The following is a 15,337-nucleotide window of genomic DNA, read 5'->3' as shown; positions in this document are numbered from 1 at the left end:
TGTTTGTGAGTGTGTGGAGTTTAGTGTTCAATGACTCTTGATTGGCAGAAGACCATTATAATTTGGTTTAAATATAAAAGCTCGCGGTGTTCCACCCTTAGGAGAAGCGCTGGTGGCCTAGCGGTAAGAGCGTGCGACTTGCAATCCAGAGGTCGCGGGTTCAAACCACGGCTCGTACCAATGAGTTTTTCGGAACTTATGTACGAAATATCATTTGATATTTACTAGTCGCTTTTCGGTGAAGGAAAACATCGTGAGAAAACCGGACAAATCCCAATAAGGCCTAGTTTCCCCTCTGGGTTGGAAGGTCAGATGGCAGTCGCTTTCGTAAAAACTAGTGCCTACGTCAAATCATGGGATTAGTTGTCAAGCGGACCCCAGGCTCCTATGTGAGCCGATGCCGGGATAACGCGAGGAAGAAGAAGGTGTTCCACCCTTAGGGCAATAATCGTGTGAACGCCCTGCAGGAAGCAGGTAGTAAGGATTAAGGAAAATTTTTCTTAACTGGAACACCGCGAGCGCAGGCGATTGTACTTGCTTATGTCATCATCATCATATGAGCCCTTTATCGCGCACTGCTGGGCATAAGGCTCGTCTAGTAACGCTAGTATTAGAGAGTATTAACATTTTATATTCCGTACTACTTTTATCTTATATCGTATTATTCCAAGCTTAACAACGTAACGGCTTAATAAAACAATATGGCTAATACAGTGTACCAACATAAGATGATAATATTAGTTGTAATGACAGTTACTGAAAGCCCGCCAAAAGTATACTTTTAAGCGCATAGGACTAAGTGGTCCATCCAGTTTTTCCCATATTGCCTTAAACGGTGTATCCCTACCAGTCTGCTCTGACTTCCGGTACCTTGGGTCATTGATCCAAGGTGACGGAAACATCGACCGAGACGTGAAAAATAGAATAAATGCGGGATGGATGAAATGGCGACAGGTCTCTGGAACAACTTGCGATCCACGAATGCCCCTTAAACTTAAGGGGAAAATATACAAAACGATCGTGAGACCTGTTGTAATGTATGGATCAGAATGCTGGGCGACGAAAGTAGCGGATGAAAGAAGAGTGCATGCAGCGGAAATGAGAATGCTGAGATGGATGTGTGGAGTGACGAGAAAGGATCGGATTAAGAATGAGTATATAAGAGGAAGTTTGAAAGTAGCTCCAGTAACGGAGAAAATGAGGAGTGCTAGGTTGTCGTGGTATGGGCATGTAATGAGGAGGGATGAATGCCATATAGGCAAAAGAATGTTAGGGATGAATGTTGATGGACGGAGAGCGTATGGTAGACCCAAAAAACGATGGATGGATTGTGTGAAAGAGGATATGAGAAAGAAAGGAGTAAGTGCTGAGGACGCGAAAGACAGAGGAGAATGGAAGAGAAAAACATGTTGTGCCGACCCCACATGACGTGGGATAAGGGCAGGGGAAAGAAGAAGAGACTAATATATGTTATCTGTGACTCTTAACTTTGCCTGTCAACTGGTGAAGGATTGCCGCTAAATGAGAAACCAGCTTTGTAAAACTAATATTAATTATAAACCTGTCAAGAAGAACATCGTTTTTATATTTGAAAGCACCATAAGAATCCCCAGAACGAGGCCCACAGGGTGGGCTAACAAGAGCTTCATAGTAAGACGTTGACCGGTCTGTCAAATGTGGTTGGTGCAACTGGCCCTTAGTCTCACTCTTTACACGTGGTATGACTCACAACACTATATCATTGGTCTAATAAGTCGATTCAGACTTGACAATTTGTTGTTTTTGAATTGGTTTTGATATCACCTTGTCGACCGTCTTGGTGATTGGCTCGCTTCTCACACATGTCATTTCGCATGCACTTAGGGGTCATCCATTAATTACATCACACGTTTAGGGGGGGAGGGGTCAAGAAAATGTGACATGCTGTGACAGGGGGGCGGGGGGAGTCAAAAACTACATATGTGACGCCACTTTAACTTATTTAAATTATTTAATTCCCTGTACAGTTAAATAACAAAGTTTTGCAACGACAATAATTTTTATTCGTTTTATTTCCTTTCCTACTCTGTTTTGGGTTATAAAATTACTAATATTCCTTTTTTCAAAAAATATTATTTTTTGATAAAATATTAATTATAGGTACATTCTACTTAATTCGATTTGCCGATTTCGTTGAAAAAATGTGACATCACACCAGGGGGGGGAGAGGTTTGCCAAATGTGACTAAGTGTGACAAAGAGGGGGAAAGGGGTCAAAAAACCTAGAAATTCGTGTGATGTAAGTGAGAGATCTTCCAGGTTGTATCAAAATGAGATCAAAAGTGTAACGAATTGTTGAATCTAAACCGGGATTCTAGTAAGTTCTTCGCGGAAGTGCCACGTATTATTGTTTTTTTTATCTACAAAAGTAACGTTTGATACCTAAGTCAAATAATTTTGTACGAAAATATGTCTGGAATATACATATTTTCTGTAAAATGTGCTGATACTGAACAGTGATAACACTTAACAATTAAAAAAAATATTTACATAATAGCAGTGCGATAACTATACAATATCATAACGCACGTTGCATAGTTGTAATATTTTTTATGTATTTTAGTAGGTTAATTTATCAATATTTCAAATAACACATATGACAATGATAAAAATAGTTAGACACTATTCACAAAGATGATGCTTCCCTTACCTCCCCAGACCCCACTTGACCTTATAATGTATTCCTTAGGGCCACTTGCACCATCCCACTAAAGGATGTGTCACGTTAGATGGAGCCGTGTCCGGGCCGGGGATTCTGGAGCTTACTTTTCTATGACATGACTGGCGATCACGTGATGCTTTCCATAGAAAACGATGCGCCGGAAGCTCCGGCCCGGAGTCTAACATGAGTCATCCTTAACCCGGATCCCCCCCCCCGGATCCCGGATCCGGATCTCCGTTGACATTTGTTGGGACGTCAGTCTTTCCGTGACCACAGCTGGTGCAACTCAGCACGTCGGAATTAAAGGTGAAATTATATCGCGGTAGACCCGTTTGTGTAATTAAATATCCTTAACCCGGGTTAACCGGGTAAACCTGTAGTTACCATAATTAGCAGTATAATTTGACACTGGGTTAACGGTTTAATCGGTAAACCCTGGGTTAGGGGGATGGTGCATGTGGGGCTAAGCCGATTGATTTTCCACAATTATAGGGTCATTGCGCTAGTTTCCATTCATGCTGTCGTTTTCATTCACTTGACGTATTAGCAAATAATAAATTTCATTTCTGATTTTGCTACTTGTGAAATATCATTTTTATGATAGATTTTGATTTAGATATTTAGATTTAGAATCACAATTTGTGCATCAATGGTAATTGTATATGATCGAATGTGTAATCTTATTCCTGTAATTTATTTCGTGCACTACCTGTTTTAAAAGTTTTCTATTCTTTATATCCTGCTACCCCAAGGTTGTCTGGATGAGATCGCTTACAGCGATAAGACCGCCTGTTGCTACCATTATTTACACTGTAAATCTGTTATTGTATTTTTGTTTGTGGTGCAATAAAGTGTATTTACTTACTTACTTAAATTAAGTATGTTTGTATAAATAAACAAAAATAAAATAAAAAATTAAATTAAATTGTGTTTAGTTAAATATGATTATGATTATTATCCCTTTCTTACAAATACATAAGTCAACATGACAGATAAGAACAAACGATTATTAGCTAATTGAGGTTTGTAGCGCGTTTATGAATAAGGGCATGGGGGTTAGAGGATACCCGATAAATTAAATAATTACAGTTAGGAGTTACATATGTTAGGAGAACACTCCTAACATGTGTATGTACACAAGCAGAAGGAATATGCAATAAAGCCAGTAGGTTTATATATGTTTTCGTTGTTGGAAAAATTTAAATTTCCCTGAATTTTTCCTATAGACATTAGGCAACTTCGAAAACCTCCTTGGAATAGTCGACACTAAAGCTGTTTCCATTTTCCACCTTATTACAAAGGCGTAAGGTGCAAAAGTGTAAAAATCTTTGCAGTCGTCTGTACAATGCTAAACCCCAAAAGATTTCGGGCAGTTTTTCGCAAAACAGCAAAATCAAAAAATTTCTATACAGGACTCTTGACCATTTTGTACCTTTGGAGTTGAAACTCTAGGTCCATGGGGTCCCAGCGTGCATAAGTTGTTTACAGAAATCGCGAAGCGTCTGGTTGACGTAACTGGTGACCGAAGAGCTGGCGGCTACCTCGCACAACGTATCAGCATTGCGATAGAGCGAGGAAATGCCGCCAGCATCCTTGGTACAATGCCTCAGGGGCCTATTCTAGATTTAAGCCATTTTTAGGTATTATTAATTTCGTTTAGTAGTAGGTACCACTGTATATATATTGTATGTAAATAAATGATTTGTACCCGTCAAAAAAAAAGACTCTTAAGTACTTGATATTTATCAATAGCAGTAAAATTAACTAGCAGACAGCAGCTATAAAAACTTGGTATGCTGCACAATAACATATTACTATATAAGGAGCTATCAATGACAAATAGACTACTTACACTTTGAAGAGCAACGAAGAAACACAAGTTGGCATCATGCATCCTGTAAGTGTTATTACCGTGATCATCCTAATCTTGAATTACGCTAGTTGTCAGGATAATAATGTTATTAGAAAATATATATCCCAACCTCTTGACCATTTTGGCCCAAATGAAAAGAGAACATTTAAGTTTACGTATTTCGCTTCGCCCGATAACTACCATTCGCAACCAAATGCACCAATTTATATACAGATAGATGGTTATATCCCTGACGATACGGAAAAACGTCTTGGTGACGGTTCCTTATTGATATCATCATTGGCAAAAGAGACAAATGGGTCCACTTTCCTAATCCCTCAAAGATACGAATCATATAATAACCTTATTGACATTTTGCCAAGAGACAAAGATTTTTTTAAGTTTTTAACCACTGAGCAAATTTTGGCTGATGTTGATAATATAGTAAAGAGTATGAAGTCTCAATCAGATTACGAATCGTCGAAGGTTGTGGTTGTTGGGGTCGACGACGCCGGAAGACTGGCGGCTTGGATGCGTATGCTGTACCCGGAGCTCGTGGACGCCGCCGTGGTCAGTGACGCCCCGCTTTTGGCTAAAAAAGAATATTTTGACGAAATTCACGACGTATATGAAAGATATGATTGTCTCACTAAACTTGAAAATTATTACCATTCAATTGATAAGTTATTTAAAACTCCCGAGGGCGTTGACGAATTGATACATCGATTCAACCTTTGCGACAACAATGATAAATTTAAAAATGTCATTGATAGAAAATGGTTTTGGGAAACAGTTTTATATGATGACTCTTGTGATGCACTCACATGTTTTGGGACTCCAGTACGGATATGATGGTCGTATTTGTCTACGTGACATCGTGATAAAACTGTGTCCGTCTCTTTCTACCCCGCAGAGTTAAAAAGTGACAGTTGTTTTATCACGTGGATAAATGTGGATAAAGCGATCCATATTCCGTTACATGGGGAAAGAACCTTTCGTTCATCAACCTTTAGAGTGACATTCCATTTCCAACTGCAGCTGCAATACTGTTCATTTTACCATGGAAACGCGTCGCTGTCATTGTCAATTTCCATAGTAAAATGAACAGTATTGCAGCTGCAGTTGGAAATGGAATGTCACTCTTAGAGTACAGGGAGCCGATTTTTGAAATTCGACCGCTCGATTTCGTCACTCGAAAATCAGTGAGAAACGGCGAAATGCTAATTTTTGAAATATTAGCGATAGAAATTTGGAATCTAGTGGTATTGAACACTCGTTTTCAATTCTATTAGTAGAATTTAAATGCCTAGTAGTGGAGATATTATTGAACAAAATACACGAAATCGAGCGATTGAATTTCAAAAATCGGCCCCTGTCTTGAAATATGTAAGAAGTTTTACGATATCGTCGAAAAGAGAATCGACGAAGGAATAGCGCAGACTAATGAGAAGTTTGGTGGAATTACTCCTAACGTGACCAGCGTGGTATTCACTTATGGAGAGTTGGATCCTTATCGGCTCTTAGGGGTTCAAAAGAATTTATCAGACACCGTCGTGTCGTTCTTTGTAGAGGGCGCGGGTTCTTATAATATACTCCACCTCAGGGGTAATGAATGGGGCCAGCAAACAAAGCAAGTGAACGTAACAAGAAAAGCAGTCAGTTCACTTGTTAAGAAATGGATCGAGGTAAAGTGAAGCATTTCATGAAGTTTCAACTTCTGTACAGCTCTTACAACAAGAGCAATTGTGTGTGAAATAATAAAAGATAGTATTTTTTTTGTTTTGATGTGTTTAATGATGCGGAGGAATCGAGATTTATTTTGACGACAAGAAATATATTTTAGCTGGTAAAATTATTATTTTAAATTCACAGAATCAATATCCTTAATAGTTTTGAATGATTCACGGTTAGTTTCACTAGACTTATATCGACCGGGATATAAACCGTACCTTTCGTATTGTTTTCGAGCTCCCGAAGTTGCATGTAACTGCGTTGAAAAACCGGAAGCTCGAAAACAATACAAAAGGCTCCGTCCGTCTGTCCGTATCTCATGAACCGTGATAGCTAGGCAGTTGAAATTTTCACAGATGATTTATGTCTATTGCCACTATAACAACATAATAAATATATAAGTGGGGCTCCCATAAAACAAACTTGTTTTTTTGCGTAATGGTACGGAACCCTTCGTGCGCGAGTCCGACTCGCACTTGGCCGGTTTTTCACAAGTATTCAAAAGAGAGCGTAGTAACAACGCTCTCTGCCTGAAGCGTCTGGATATATTTTTAAGTGTTCGCCCATAACATGTAGAAAGATTTAAAATATTATACGATAGATTCTGGCGAGCATTGTTCAAATGTAAACAGAGAATTTTAGAGACGGCCCGCTGGAGATTGATGAAAATGAATAGTTTGTGTACGGAGAAAAATTCTCGGAAAACTGTCGAATTCTTTAAGATTTATTTTAGGTTTATTATGTACATGAGATAGCTTTATGTAACGGTTTTATAATAACGCTATTTATATTATAAACGACAACAAAAGTGATTCTGGTTTAAATGCTATTACTTTTCGAGTTTTTGTCTAACAATGCATAATAGCCGTATGTGTGAAGGTCATAGTTTATAGCACTAATCAGGTTAAAAGGTAAGAACAACATACTACTTTAATAAGTGCCACTGGCACCGTCCTACTAATCCGAGGTTAACCGGGTAAACGGTTAATCCAGTGTCAAATTGTACTGGTAACCATGGTAACACCAAATTAACCGGTTAAACCCGGGTTAGTGGGATGGTGCAAGTGGCCCTAATGCGTTAACATACAAATGTGTATGTATGGATGCGGATCTATAATAGTTTTGCTACTATTATATACTACCTGCTACTTACTATAATCATGCACAAATTAAATAGTTAAACTCTAAATTTTAGAGGTTACCACGATCTTTAAATAATATGTCCAAAATGTCCAAATCAATTCACTTGAATTGCATTTGACATTTTGAATTCATTAAGTTCAATCAAGATAGTCTTAATTTAATGGGGTAGTCAATTGTTAAAGATGACAAGTGTCAAGATAAAGTGGACGTTAAATGGAGCCATCATAGGTTTACCTGTCTCTAGTTTTGTTCCATAGAATTTGGACCACTCACATGATTCAATCAACTGTAGTTGTGAGCTGTCACCCTTATTTTCACATAATAATAGAGGTCACTGAAAAATAGCAATCATGTGAGTGGGTAAATGGCATCCAGCCCATAATAAAATAAAATAATACTATTAACAGGTGAAACTTATTCTGGCGCCATCTGTAAAATTCTTCGACTGGCCAACCCTATTCTCAAATATCAAGTGCCATTTAAATGATCTTGTGAAGATTAGTGACTGCAAACCTCAATTGAAGAACGTGATAACACAATGCTCACAAAATACATAAAAGCGAGCTTCACACGGAATATGATGCGACTGACCTGAGGCGTCCACGTTGCTAGGGCGACGCGGCTCGAGGACCGGCTCCGCGTCCGCCACAGCCGCTTGCTCACGCTCTGCACCACGCTGCTGCTCGAGCGCGACTTCTGCATGCCACCTGCGGGACCGGCCACTGTAGGCGCGCTGCGGCCTAGCAGCGTCGACAAGAACCCGTGAGTCGGCGTCGGCGGGGACGTCGGCGTCGACGCGACAGACGCGAATTGCAAATCACGGTACGTTAATATCCAACCCTCCTCCGTTTGACAACCTTTGTGAGGACCGTCATCGTCTACCTCCCCAGAGGACTTAGGTTTAATATTACGCAGGTTTTTATCGTAGTTTATACGCTTGAACCGATCGACCTTATCAGCATCTACGCTCTTTTTACGAGCCATCTTCAAGTAACGTTTGAGCTTGTCGCTAACCGATTGAGAAACGTCGTCGTGATCAACGCTCGAGCGCCGGCGTGTCTGCTTCCTCTCGGGCGGAGGACTTGTCGGACTTGTCGGCGTCGTCGCCGCTTCTTGTCGATCTCTAAACTCACGCTCCAATGCTACCAAAACCTCCTCAGGGATCGGGTACGTCTGCGTACCGCAATCCACCATCTTATCCTCCAAAGATTCGCTAAACACTTCGATGAGCGGCGGCGGCGACATAGGCGGAGAACGCACATCGTAACCGCTATCATCACCCACTCTTCCCAAACGCGACGGAATCTCAGTCCTACCAGTTCCTGTCCCACGCAAAGCACCACGCGCACCAAACCCACTCCCGCCGGGCCCGTAGCCGCCGCCACCGTTCCTACCGCCTCTATAAGGCTTAGTTTTACGAAGATCATGATACAGTCTTTTTAACAGATTCCTGTCGGTCAACAGGTCTTGCACTATATGGTCCCTATTCGGCGACCGGCAGTAGTATCTGCTGAGGTTCTCTAACAGCGAGCGCTGAGAGGGATCCCCGTCGGAGTCAGCGGGGATGTTCTCCGACTGCCGCTTTAGATATCTTCTCAAAGTCTTAACTAACTCCTCTGAATCCGAGAGCCGCGATGGGCCCTTGTCTTCTTCTAGTTTCAGGTACTTGCGCAGCAAATCAACTAAAGAGCTCTCGTCCTCCTCGTCTAGCTTCCTGGGGTCGGTCGTCGGAACGACCGGCACAACTGAAGTCGATGGAGAAGGAGAGGCGAAGAAGTCCCGCCGTAATTTCGCGATATCGAATCGTCCGCCGGAGGTGTGAGGGATGAATAGCTCGGAGGGGCGTGCCGGTATGGGTAAATCATCGGATGGAGACCGGCAGCGGACCGAGCCGCCTCGCGGGCGCTTCTTTCGCCGCGGCTTCGGTAGCGCTCCAGGATAAGAGCTTTTCCTCCATAGGAGAAACCTGGGTTCCTTCGCGCACACCTCCTGGAAGTACGCCTCGATTCTCGGCACGTCTTCCGGGCGGTTCTGAGCTCCGTCCGGGACGAGTCTCCGGCCAGCATCGCTCATGTACTTCCATGTTTTCCGGGTGAGCAGCCACCGCTCGCGCGGCTTCTCGCGGCGGCGCACCTTCATGGGGTCGGGCGCGTCGGCGCGCCGGCAGCGGCGCTCCATGCTCAGCGCGCGCGCATGGCGGGACACCTGCGCGAAACTGAACACTAGTGTACTGCGCCGAAATAGCCGGACGGTAATAGAGCGGCCGTGAACTGGATACGCGCGCGCAGTGTGCGGCTCGGCGCGGACTGCGCCCGCCGTAAACAAACCGCCCGCCCACGCCCCCCGCCCTGGCTTCCTTGACCTATGCGAAAGTCCGCCCTAGCGCATGATGGTCAGGGCGACGCCGGCACAGCCTTATCAGAACTATAGATCTATGCGCATACGTGCGAAGTCCTTGGGTAAGGTTTGCTACAAGTACGAGGCTATTGACTTTGTCCGTTCGTCTCTTTCTACTGGACTGTTTGTAGGGATTTTCTAATTGGTTCTGATAAATAATAAGTGTATCAGTTATAAATATTATTATCAGAGATTCTGTGTTATTATAAATTATCGATTATAAAAAGAGTCTATACAATAGTTACTGGGTGGCGAGAAAGGTAGCATAACCTATTCGGTAAGTGTCTAAAATGTATTATGTATTTTACATAAATTTCAAGTTCGATGTTCTGGTCGTTAGGAATTTCGTACCCGATATTTGATTTTAGAGATTATGCTTTGTGACTTATGTATGCAAATGGTCGGTGCACTATATCATTTGTTTATTAGTCAATTTTACACAAATTGACTAAACCCCATAGTCTAAGCTCGAGTAGGCATGAGTTGAGCATACTCAGACAACGATTTATGTTGCCAGGAACGAATATATCTGTGCTCATCAAACAAATATTAAATGCCCTTACCGGGGTTTCAACCCAGAACAATCGGCTTCATAGGGCGGATCACTACCGACTAGACCAGACTGGTTGTCAAAATTTTTACTACCTAATAGGTAGATAAAGCACAAACACAAATAAGTACCCAAGTACCAAAAGTGGTTTATGGCGTCCCGTGACTCCGTGGCGTGGTACACATGACGTACAGCCTCGCCCATAACTCGTCCGTCAGTTGGCCTCTCACCAAGCGTGAACTGGTTTATGGGCCTGAGGAATCCGACGTGCTATATTGATATTGGGTTATTGCCCGATATAGCGGAGATAGCTGGAAGTATGTAATGTGTTTTGTTGGCAGATATTTTGTATTCAGGTTATTATTGTATTCCAACGAACTAGAATAACAAAAGAAGTTTGACTAGAGCTTTAAGATCCTAACTTACACACACACCTAATCCATATTGTTTCTAGATCTATTAATAGACGTATCTTAAAGTTCGAATCCGGCAGATAATCAGGCCTATTTGGATTTCGAGATAATCACAAGATCTTGAGACGATTTAGAGATCAACTAGATCTACATTAGATATCGACTAGATGTAACTTGGATATCTAAGTCATAACTTGTCGAAATCGTTCAAAAGGACCTCCAGAAACGCGGAAACGTCAGATTTGACATATATTATCCATCTTACAAATACCTTTTAATTATCCGTATCCTAACTTGTTGAAGTCTAGTAGAAATCTAATTCATTTTCCGAATCGAGCCGAATATTTAAAACGATTAATAAACTAACGGCGCGATTCGTAAAATGTATTAGATCTCTACTAGACCTGAACAAGTTACGATATGGATAATTTAAAGATATTTATAAGATAGGTATGTCAAATTTGACGTTTCCGCGATTCTGGAGGTCCTTTTGAACGATTTCGACAAGTTATAGTTAGTGTGACGTTTTGATTTAATTTCATTTCTTTCTAATTTCAATTAATTTATTTATCTCTATAACATGTGTAACAAAATGACATTGTATAGCATATAGAGCATAATACTAAGCATTGTTTATAAGTCATAGTCGTAAGTACTAACAAAAATGATCTCAGTTGGTCCTTAAATAAATGATAATTAAATTAATTAGTTTCCACGATTCTGGAGGTCCTCTTGAACGATTTCGACAAGTTATGACTTAGATATCCAAGTCACATCTAGTCGATATCTAATGTAAATCTAGTTGATCTCTATATCGTTTCTAGATCTTGTGATTATCTCGTTTCCCGAATACGCGTGTAAATGTCTAATATGTGCCTCTACCCTGCATAAATAGTACCCGCTGTTCCCTCGCTGCATTGCATTTGAGATTTGTTGAACCAGGTACGATCCAGAGCGGGGGTCGCATCCCCTCTCTCGTAGATGCCTCCCCAGTTTACTAGACCTTAAATTTTATAATGCTGGGCAATAAGAACAATATAATTTTATTTTAGCTAATCAAAAAGTATTCGATTAGCGTTTACGTTATAAGATTGTAATCTTGGTTAAGGCCTCGGTTCTAACTACGAACAGACGGTGCCGGTGTTACAATTTCGGCCCGATTCGAACTGTAAGATACGTCAAATATTATGACTAGATACGATATGGATTATAGATACAAAAGACGTTATTAATCTTTATTAATTTATGTACAAACAAGATATATACAGTGGTATTACTAAAATAAATTAATAACTATCTAAAATAGGCCCTTGAGGCATTGTACGTTTTTGTATGTATAAACTCTTCATTGTACAAATCACAAAACAAAACACACAGGAATTTTGTTTAAAGAAACGTCACTTTTGACACTGACATGTCTAATCCATATCGTATCTTGTCGTAATATTTGACGTATCTTAAAGTTCGAACCGGGCCGATTGAGTGAAGCAAACCATGCTACGAGCTACGTCGTAGTATTCGTAGCATTACGATATTTAACTAGTTACTATGTGCTTAAATAGAACCGCATTCCACTTATCAAAGCAAGTTTTTTCCCAGTAGGGGCATTTATTTGTGTGATGACACAGATATTTGTTCCTGAGTCATGGTTGTTTTCTATATATATATTTAGGGTACTTATACCCACAACACAAACCTTCTTGAGCTTACTGTGGGACTTAGTCAATCTGTGTAAGGTTGAATGTCCTATAATATTTATTTACTTTTGGCAATATTTGTCTCGGGACTCGAATATTTTTTGTTTAATTAACATATTACACACTAGGTGGCACTGTTGCAATTTTTTTTTGTGTGTGTGATAGCTGCAAGCGCATTCTACTTAATTATCTTAATTTTTTGATTCAATGAAAAAAAATTTATTTATGTATCTTAGCTTATTACATTCTAATTATTACTAATTCATGTGGAGACCGAGCTTTACTCGGAAAACATATAAAAACTAAAAAGTGCGCGTTTTCCCAAAGATAGGACCTAGATCGATTTTTCGGCCCCGAAAACCCCCATACACTTAGCACATTTCATTGAATTCGTAAGAGCCGTTTTTGTGATCCCCGATATAAACAAGAATTGCTCGTTTAAAGGTATTACCTAGATAGATATATACGAGAACTGCTCGTTTATATTAAAATAATAAAACCTCGTAATTAACGCACACAAGCATGCGGCAACTATTTAATTACCAGCAGGCCGCGCCAGCCACTTAATCATGCATTTGTCAAAAACACGGCGCCATCAGAAAGGATTAGGAATATGCTGGGCGACATTTATGATGGAGACACGACGGTATATCACACCTTATAAAACAAACTGCCGTATTCGAACTTCAAGATATTCACAAGAGACGACACGTACTAGATCCATTCTAAATACGTTATAGTTTAGATATCAACTAGTTCTTTTTTGCAGCGCAATTCGGGCAACCAATGTCACGTACGTAATGGATCTAGTAACTAGATCCATTCAATTTTACATCGAAATAGAACTAAGTAAATATTTATTCACTATTAAGTAAATATACATTAAATTAGCTTACAAATAATAATACAAACTATCTCTAAACTAAATAAACTTAAAATAAAAAGCCTATAAATAAAAAACGTCCCCCAAGTCACTGCCGATGGGCAGTGTGCCCAGAAGGCTGGCCGCATTGCCACGTTGTATGGCAATACTTATGCGTTGAGCAAAATACTGGCCAGCCCTCTGGTCTCCTGCGGCATCTATAAGGCGCTCCGCTAAGGCCCTGTATATACGGCGCGCGCTTGGCCCCCACGGCCCCAGCGTTTCGACCCCAAACGCCTCAAAAATATAACTACTGCCAAGGGTGGCATATTTGCGGCGTTTGAGGTCTTCTGCCATGGACGCGGCATGACCAGCATCTCTGCTGGTGCCTGGAAGGTGGGACGGCGCGAGGGTGTCAACACATGTGGCATCCCAGACTAGAGGCCGTCCCATCTTCCAAGGCACCAACGTCATACCGTCGGGCCTCTTGCCATCGTCCCTAGCCAAACCGACGGGCTCGAGTATGGCCGGGACTTTGACGCTGACAAAGGCCCTTCGGATCCATTCTAGATACGTCATAGTTTAGATATCAACTAGTTCTCTTTTGCAGCGCAATTAGGGCAACCAATGTCACTTTTACGTTAGATAGAAAAAGATGATGACGACCGGTCTGGCCTAGTGGGTAGTGACCCTGCCTGCTAAGCCTATGGTCCTGGGTTCGAATCCCAGTAAGGGCATTTATTTGTGTGATGAACACTAATATTTGTTCCTGAGTCATGGGTGTTTTCTATGTATATAAGTATGTATTTATCTATATAAGTATATATATCGTCGCCTAGCACCCATAGTACAAGCTTTGCTTAGTTTGGGGCTAGGTTGATCTGTGTAAGATGTCCCCAATATTTATTTATTTATTTATTATATTTATTAGATATCTATTAGATATGAATTGGATCTCTAAGTCATATCCTGTGGAAATCGTTCAAGAGTATCTCCAGAATCGCGCAAATGTCAAATTTGACAGGTTAGATCTTAAACATATCGTTATCGTATCTTGGTGATGTCTAAAAGATATCTAATAGATGTCTATTTCAAAATCCGAATCGGGGCCAAAGTCCCCCGCCGCCTGTCTCTTAACGCAAAATTGTTGTTTTTATATTGAATATTAATAATTATAATCCAGGGCAAACGCCATGAAAAAAATCATTTGGAAATTAGAGTCAGACCGAGATAAAAGTCTGCAAAGATGTTGATAGTACACGCAGTCACACAGTGCAAGTAATTGAGTTAAAAGTCAAAAACCCGGTCCTATTTGGCTATTTGTACATGATTTGTACGTAACGTACAAATAGCTATGTCAGATAAACGTCGGGCCATACAAAAAATTGCACAACTATGCAAGATCTTCGGCAGAGGGGTAAGCTCTTAAAGGCGCCTCCGGTTTATTGAATGCTCTAAGATGGCAATAAATGTACTGACTACATAATTTAATTTGACAATATTTCCTCTAGTCTAAATTCTAAAGTCCACTATTACCTTTTTTTTTTAATTATTAAAAATGTTTATTTCGTAGGACAAAGACAGTAGAAAAACAAATAAATAACTTATGAACTAAATACATTCATAAATAATACTAAATTAAAACGAACAACCCTAAATATATCTAAAATAAAACAAAGAATATAAAAACTACTCAAAGAGACCTCCCCGCTCTACCCCCGGCGCAAAGGTGCCCATCAAACTCGCTGCGTTAAATAGTATGACAAAATGCAATCTTCAAGAGCACTTAATACTGGTTTCACGACGTTCGGAAGCTATCGGAATGTAAACTAAAAACGCTCCGATTCAAAAATAAACGTCTGCCATAACATAAACAACTCCACTTTTACTTCCCAAGCTCGTAACTCTCTATTACCTTGCATTACATTATAAACTTTATTTCTAACAAAGTAGAGTTGTTTTTAGATACACATTTTACTATTAAATAAGAGT

The 15,337-nt window shown here is 40.4% G+C and overlaps 2 protein-coding genes across 2 annotated transcripts in view; both read right to left on the bottom strand.

The window, feature by feature from the left end:
- Positions 1-9,746, bottom strand: part of LOC134670636 (uncharacterized) — a 96,759-nt gene extending 87,013 nt beyond the window's left edge. Inside the window, exon 1 of the mRNA XM_063528445.1 lies at positions 8,018-9,746. Within this exon, the coding sequence (XP_063384515.1) occupies positions 8,018-9,604 (1,587 nt within the window). The 5' untranslated portion in view covers positions 9,605-9,746. The remainder of the gene's footprint in view (positions 1-8,017) is intronic.
- Positions 1-15,337, bottom strand: part of LOC134670662 (protein YIPF2) — a 211,095-nt gene that overhangs the window by 1,069 nt on the left and 194,689 nt on the right. The window lies entirely within an intron of this gene.

This window comes from Cydia fagiglandana, chromosome 14 (assembly GCF_963556715.1).
Source record: "Cydia fagiglandana chromosome 14, ilCydFagi1.1, whole genome shotgun sequence".
NCBI lineage: Eukaryota > Metazoa > Arthropoda > Insecta > Lepidoptera > Tortricidae > Cydia > Cydia fagiglandana.
The sequence above is the reverse complement of the archived record's forward strand: the minus strand, read 5'-3'. Positions and strand labels throughout refer to the sequence as shown.